The sequence below is a fragment of the Trifolium pratense genome, linkage group LG1 (genome assembly GCF_020283565.1).
Source record: "Trifolium pratense cultivar HEN17-A07 linkage group LG1, ARS_RC_1.1, whole genome shotgun sequence".
NCBI classification, from domain to species: Eukaryota; Viridiplantae; Streptophyta; class Magnoliopsida; order Fabales; family Fabaceae; genus Trifolium; species Trifolium pratense.
Window position 1 is genome coordinate 20235420 of NC_060059.1, and position 8073 is coordinate 20243492.

The 8073-nt window shown below is 33.5% G+C and overlaps 1 protein-coding gene across 10 annotated transcripts; it reads left to right on the forward strand.

Moving 5' to 3' along the window:
• Positions 1-363: 363 nt before the first annotated feature.
• LOC123922078 (sm-like protein LSM5) lies at positions 364-7790 on the forward strand. 10 transcript variants are annotated; one of them, XM_045974862.1, is made up of 7 exons: positions 385-712; positions 1336-2268; positions 3905-3960; positions 6318-6380; positions 6483-6606; positions 7301-7373; positions 7539-7790. In XM_045974862.1, the coding sequence occupies exons 4-7, from the start codon at positions 6347-6349 to the stop codon at positions 7569-7571; spliced, it is 264 nt and encodes an 87-aa protein (XP_045830818.1). In that variant the 5' UTR covers positions 385-712; positions 1336-2268; positions 3905-3960; positions 6318-6346; the 3' UTR covers positions 7572-7790. The 10 variants fall into 10 exon arrangements, with proteins under 10 accessions (XP_045830800.1, XP_045830818.1, XP_045830783.1 ...); XM_045974827.1 differs by having other exon boundaries at positions 386-712; positions 3905-4948; XM_045974840.1 differs by having other exon boundaries at positions 386-712; positions 2115-2268; positions 2506-4948.
• The last annotated feature ends 283 nt before the right edge of the window (positions 7791-8073 follow it).

Consider the following 8073-nt stretch of genomic DNA (forward strand, 5'->3'; position numbering starts at 1 on the left):
GAGTCTCCTTGTCACCGCACGCGCTCCCATGCGCCGCCAGTGAGAGTGGGCGTGGAGACGCGTCACTCATTTTATGTAGAAACGGGTCGCGACGACCCGGGTTGTTCTCCCTCAATAATTAACGAAACTCGACGTTCTTTATACCGTTTAGATCGTCGTTCGATTTTATGAATGTTTCCGGTATTAGTTTTCGAAATTGGTGATCGAATCGCATGTAAAATGTGACCAAAATTGAGCAAGCAAAAATAAAAAGTTCTTATTATTACACGTGTAAAATCATCTAATGGCTGTGAATGACTTATGTACCATACATAAGAATAGACTTATGCATATTAGCTCTTGCCAATCTATTTAAAAAATCTTTCGTTCGATTCCTTGTCACAGATCTTCTCTTCCCTTCAACGTTTCTTATCACAGATTTTTTATTCAAAAATATTCGATTTTCCTTCAACATATCTCCCTTTTTTGTTCCATTCATTCAAAAAAACTCTTCCTATGACATCTTTGCATTCCAACCACGGATCTCATCTTTTGTTCCACACTTTTTTTATTGGAAAATGTTTCCATCAATTTTCCTTCAACAGATCTGACTCGTTCTTTACAACCACAGATCTCATTCCTTTTCACATATGAAGATGGAAAGCGATTAAAGAATCAACGCGTTGCCTTCCTTCCCTTCAAGGCCAATCAGATCTGCCACAATGAATTTTAGGTAAACGTTGTTTAAGTTTTCTTTATACTCCTTCCTTCAAGAATGATTTTTTTTTTTTAATTGAGCAATGTTTCCATCGATTTTCATTCAACAAATCTGGAATTTTTTATTTATTATTTATTTTTTTAAATTCACGGTCAGTTAAAAGTTTTTTTCCGCCGTAAAAGTTTTTTTGTGGGCAGTAAAAGTTTTTTGAGCAATATTTTATATTTATTTCTTTAAATTCATGGTCAGTCAAATTTTTTTTTGGACCGTAAATGTTATTTAAAGAAAACAGTCAGCCCAGCCAAACATTAACCTCCAACCTCTCTTAAATTTATTTATTATTTATTTCTTTTTTTTCCTTATATATAAATCATTTATTTTTGTGCATCCATTCGCAATTTCTGTCTCTAATTTCACAATTCATTCATCCATCTAGATCTAGGTAAATTTTGATGACATTCATTCATTTTCAAATTCACCATCCCACTCTTAGGTTTCATTTGTAATCTAATCTAGTTAGATCTAGGTTTCAATTTTATTTTCCTTAAGTTTGTGCTAATTTCACTCAACCCTGGATTTCATAGTCTATCAAGTGTGCAATGTGTAGATAATTGACTTTGTTGATTTTGTTATTTAAGTATAGAATTAGATGATATGTTTTCTGATTTTGTGTTTTCAATTTGGTTTCATTCATTTTTGCTTAAGTTGGTCATTTTTGTTCATTCTCATTTAGATGTAGGTTTCAATTTTCTTTTCCTTAATGTGTTAATGAACGAGAATCCTTGACAAATTTTTTATTTCTACTACTTAGTTTTGCTGATTTTGTGTTTTCAGCTGTTATTTTAAATATAATTTTCCTAATTTTGATATTCTGAACTGTCAGTAAAAATGAAATGCTGATTGGGAGGTGGTTGTTAGGCTACAGAGGGTCAAATTCTTCTTCGGCTGAAGTAGGGGCACAAAGGTACATCTGATTACCAATTAACATGATATTGTATATTTAAGTATAGAAGAATCTGTGTTATTTAAGTATACAATATCATGTTAATTGATAATCAGGATGTACCTCTGTGCCCCTACTTCAACAGAAGAAGAATCTGACCCGATGTGCCATCAGTGCTAACTACCACCTCCCCAATCAGCACTGCTCATTTTTCCTGACAGTTCAGAATATCAAAATTAGGAAAATTATATTTAAAATAATAGCTCAAAACACAAAATCAGAAAAGCTAAGTAGTAGAAATAAAAAATTTGCCAAGGGTTCTCGTTCATTAACACATGAAATTTTTTTTTGAAACCTACATCTAAATGAGAATGAACAAAAATGACCAACTTATTCAAAAATGAATGAAACCAAATTGAAAACACAAAATCAGAAAACATATCATCTAATTATATACTTAAGTATGTTGCGGAGGTGAAATACAGAAAAGCAGGTGTAAGGAAAGGAAGATATGTTGTGATTCATGGGATACAATCAGACTCAAAGGCGTCAATGGAGTCTAGGGGTGATTCTTTTCTGATAGCTTGCTAACCCTTGAAGTGTGGACTGAAATTTCAGATGCTGTAAGGTATGAATTGTTTCCCTCAAAAATAGATCTTGTCTTATGCATGCCATCCATTAATTTCTGATGACAAAATAACAATGGTCATAACATAAGTTACAGTAATGTCAGCGATAGAAGTTGTGGCATTGGTAATTGCATACTGAAGACAATGTGTACAATAGTTATCAATGACACCATCTTATTCATTCATAACCCAAAATATACTCTTAAGTCTAATTAACACACACCCATGATGCCCAGGGTAAGACGTCTTGAACGTGATCTAAGTGGCTGATAGCAAGTGCGAAATGGAACTTGGATAGACCCTAATACCACCTTAAAATTTGGGTTGAGCCTAACTCAACCCTATAAAATTGGTTTGTAAGGTAAGTAAGGGATGCTTCCCACTTATAAATACATTTTCAGGTCATATCTCATTCAATGTGGGTCTCTTAATAATTAATAAAATTGACCCCCTAAACTCCAATCATACTGTTGCAACAGAAGCACCTTGACAAGTGCATTATAGCAGTATAGATAATGGAAACGGTGCAAGAAATCATCAACAAAAAGCTAGGAATCAGTAGTATTGATCCTTTAGAAACGACAAACATTGAATTGAAACCTACTCAGATTGAATTGTAGGGAGAGGTAAGATAAAAATTCCAAACATGAAATTCAACTGTGTTCTGTGTACCATTAAACTGAAACTAACATGCCTTGCAATGTGATAGACGCGTAGTTAATTCTATCATAAATCATAAATTGTACAAAAGAAAATACGGAACCTAGCAACATTAGTTGTGGTGTGTTTCTTTTATACAAAATTGTTTTATCGCCAACCTTTGTGAGTATTCCATTTGCTGATATACAAGTAACAAAAATAGTTCGGTAGGGAAGTACCTTTTGTTGATGCAGAACGACAAACGACACAAAGGTCAGAGAGAAGTAAAGTGGGAATGTTTTTTTAAATGTTAATGATGTTGCATTTACTTCGTGAACTAAACATGAACTTGTTCCTGCATGAATGATGGAACAAGGAATAATAGAGGGAAATTCTTCCAAATTCACATAATCAGATTTTCCTTTCCGAGATAAGTAGGCATGCAGCGAAGCAACATAAACTGGATGACCTCTACAGCTATCCCTTACAGCCCTGTATACAGGCTCTGCAACTGGTCCGGTCTTTTGAATGAAATCTTGATATGATTTCGGCAAGATCTCAGGACGCATTACAAACACATACATAACCTGAAATAGTTTTCTTAGTAATAACATTACTAAAAGTATTCCAAAAAGTAGGATGTATATAAAATTTAAGATTTACAAGAAAACCATAACCACTAGTATTTCAAGAAGTCTCGGAAACCATAAAGTATTGCACTAAAAAGATTCAAGTTGAAAACATTAATCACTAATTTACTAGTCACACAAAAGGTATATTATATTTTATACTCCCTCGAGAATGAATTATAAGCAAAATGGGTATGGTATGTGAAAGGTTGGTGTTTGTGGTTTAAAATTAAGACCAGATACATCAACTTTTCAGATACCTGTCTTGCTTATATTTCATTCCAGAGGGAGTACTTTGCAAAGACTATATGAACATTAGCATAATCGAAGAGCTGGCGAGAGACTCATTTATTGAATCTCTGCACAGGGCTTGACGATAACAATTAAGAAACTTCAAACCAGGAAAATCAAAATCTACACCAGGTCAGTCTTAGAATGGTTGACCATCTCGTGGTGCTTTGGTATATTTATTCTACAAGTTATACATTTTCATTTATTTTCACAAACTGGTTTATTACATAGCACAAGTGCACAAAGGAAGCCTGAAAAATGCTAATACATTCCACAAAATTTGACTCCATGCTAGATATAAAGTTCAAAGATCCTCAAAATAGAGTTAAGAAAAACTAAAACCCTTTGTTTAAGAAAGAATTTTGGGACAAGGATAGATAATTCATGTTATAACTAGATAAAATTATCTACTTTATAAGTTGAAAGAGCACAATTGAACAAATTGGATATTTTTGTAGGTTTAAAAGAACAGAGGAGAATTTAATCTCATAAAGAGTATTTGTTATACTCAAATTCTTATTACTTACTCCAAGGAGTACTTTTGTATGATTAATATACATTACATGATTTACAATTGTACTCAAATATAATGTAATATGGGAAAACTAATTTACAGCAAACCAAACTACACATACCAACAGAAAAGTGCATTGAGAATTGAGATGGGGATGGGTACTATAGTACCCTACCCATCCCTAATCAAGTGGTTCCAACCCCCTCCTCATTGCAATTGCGGGGAATCAAATCGCGATCCTCCTTACCAAATTGAGCGTCAATCACCTGACGATTGGTTGACTTGACAAACTTAATCTAAAGTTACAAACTAGCCGTAGGTTATCCTTTAGTTTTCAAGTTCTTTTAACAGATCCGAGACACGTGGAAAACACATTATCCAAAGGTTGAAATTAAAAATTGAAAAAGCACCAGTCTCAACGACCCTCTCCTTTCTTCATTCTTTCACATTACCGCTTCTCCATCTCTCCGTCGCCGATTCCATCTCTCCGTCGCCATAGCTAGAGAATTAAAACCCTAAAACAACAAACTCAGCAGCTACATCAAACAAGTTGGAGAATCGCACTTAATTCAACTCGCCAGAAATTGGTCTTCGGCGCCACAAAAAGTAAGAAGCATTTCAGGTTTTCATCTTTATTTTATTTTAGCGATTCTTTTTTTCCCCTCTGCGAGGATCCAATTCCAGCGCGATTTGCGGCCGCGATAGCCGCCACTTCGCCGGTGATTCAACTCCACTCCGGCATGCTCAACTTTCGATTTTCAGTTACCGTTTGCATTGGTGTTATTAGTTAACTAGGGTTTAATAGGAGTATTTAATTTGATTAATTCGGATTTTATACCATGAGATTGAAATCAATCAATTAATCTTTCTGCAGCAAATTCCTAATCTTTTGGGATTGCACTGATTAATAGGATTTTGGATTAATTTGCATTTTGTGCTGTAAACAAACTCTCTCTCAGTGTCGAAGGGTCTGTTTGGATTGACTTATGTGAGCTTATATACTAGCATAAGCAGTTATTTATGAGACAACAACTTATGGCATTTTCAGTAAGGTGTTTTCTGTTTATTTTCACAAGCTCTCCAAGATAGCTTATGAAAATGGCTTATAGCTTATATGAAAAAAGTTTGACTTTATTTTATTTTTTATTATAAAAATAGTTTATACATAAGAACTTATGCTATAAGCTGCAAAATAAGCTGTTTATCCAAGCGGCCTAAATCAAGATTGTGCCTTGTTGAATAATGAGAGTAAATAGTTTAATTAAGCACATATTCAGTAAATATGTATCATATACTTAATACTTCATGTAGTATAAGCTAGTTTTACAATCGAAGAGTAAATGAGGAAAACTACTTTGTACTCACTCTTTTAGAAAAGCTGTTAATACTTCATGTCCCATACTAAGGTTGTATTGTAGCACACTCTTTTAGAAAAGCTGTTAATAGTGTAGATTTTATAAGAAGTGTTGTGTAGTGTAAAGTTATGCCCTTTATATCTCCTCATAAATAGGTAGTATTTTATAATGGGTCATGTTAACATGTGCACCAAGGGCACATGTTAAGGTATCTAAAAATAGAAATTTGCATTTAATAACATAAAAGAATTTAATGTTTCAAAAAGCGCAATAAAAATGACCAAGGGTAAAATTGGAAAATGGGACGGAGGGAGTATTAATTACTTCACAATACTGATCGTACAATGAACTGCTACTAGGGCATACTTGCTTTATTTCTATGTTATTTTGCTTCTCACTCTAATTTCAAATATCAATTGAATTTCATTAGGGACTTGTGGATTTTTTATATGGTTGGTTTACTTTGTTATTTTCACTAGCATTGGGAACATGGACAAAATCTTATATTTCTTTTCATCTTGCTTTCATTGTTTGAACTTAAGTTAGTTGAGGCAGAGCTAATAAATTTTCAGAAACATTTATAAACTTCATCGATTTAATCTTTTCTGTTCCCGTCACAGGTTTTTGGTGAACTTACCAATTCATATTCATGGCTAATAATCCATCACAGCTTCTTCCATCAGGTTTTTGAATTCACTATCTCTCTCCAACCAATTTTTGTGTAATCCAATATAGCTTTGAACAAAGTTTAAGATAACATATCATTTTGTGCTTAAAATATGCAGAACTGATTGACCGCTGTATAGGTTCAAAAATATGGGTGATAATGAAAGGTGACAAGGAGCTTGTTGGTACTCTTAGAGGCTTTGATGTGTATGTCAACATGGTCCTTGAAGATGTTACTGAATAGTAAGACCTGCACTACTACATTTTATGCTTTTATCTGCAAAACTTTCTGATGTTCTGTTTTTTATATTTATATTTACATTGTGCACATTTGATTGTTTTTCTGTTAAACACGTGTTTGTTGGGTAGGAAGATAGAATAGGACCAGATATACATGTTTGTTTAGGGATGCATTTATTTCATGCGTGGACTTGATGCCCCGAACATTTTTAATTACACTTCTAACTGGAATTGTTATACTACGTTAATTTCGATAATGAACAGTTTTTCCCCAACTTTTGTGAGTGTTTACATTTAGTTTGAATTGGCATGATGTCGGAGAAGTTAATTATACTTTTTTCCCCAACCTTTATGAAAGTAGGTTTCCTTGCGAAGAAAAGATGGTCAAAACTGAAATTAATTTTAAACTTGTTAGGAATGTGTGTTATTACATGTGGATGCAAATATAGAACACTAACAACGGCGTCTTTTTTATCATTGGGTGTGTTTTGATACATGGGCCAAATGGCATCATAATGCCTCTGTCATGTACCAAGTTCATAGATTATTTATATCTAATTGCCCTTACAGAAGACTTTCTCACTTTTGTAATGGCTTGGCTTTTGTGTCTGTGTATGATTTATGTTAGTTCTCTATTCTTTCACGGTGATGCCTTGGGCACATAATAAGTTGATTTGATTTTAAATTCATTCAACAGTGAGATCACTGCTGAGGGGAGAAGGGTTACTAAGCTTGATCAGATTTTACTCAATGGAAACAACATTGCCATTGTAAGTGCCAAATACTCAATTGTTTTCTATTTACCTAAATTCTATGGATTATTATTAATAAATCTTTTGACTTGGCAATTTCAGAAAACGGTGACAGTAGTCTCGCATGTTTTTTAGTTTTTACGGTGTCATAGTGATACTAACAATATGTGGTGTGCAATGCAGTTGGTCCCTGGTGGTTCACCTGATCCAGAATGAATAATGCTACTTGGTTACCTCTATTTTTAACTATTAGTTTTTGCACAAGGCACATATTTCCTATATTTAAAGAGGATTCTGAGGCAAGCTAGGGTTCTTTCTTCCGAAAGCTTGTTTTAAGGATACATGATGGTAGTAATTATTAAACCTTTATCATCATGTTCAATCATGGATTGTCAAGCAATGGTATTGATTATAACAATTAACTGTGCACCTTCATATTCGTGTTTCTCTTCCATTATTACTATCAAAGTTCACTCGTGTCTACTATAAGCTGATTGGACTCCTTTCCTGTTTATCTGGTAGTACCTGCTATTAGTATTTGAAGCTTGAACATATAATATAATGATATTTTTTGACAAACCTAGTAAAAGTATATGCATTGGGACTATAATACAACAATGAAGCCGGTTATTACTATATAATAAAAAAATTGGTTGCATAGGACTACTTGGCTACTGTTAATAGAACTACAAGTTTATCCATATGTTTGCAAAGATAA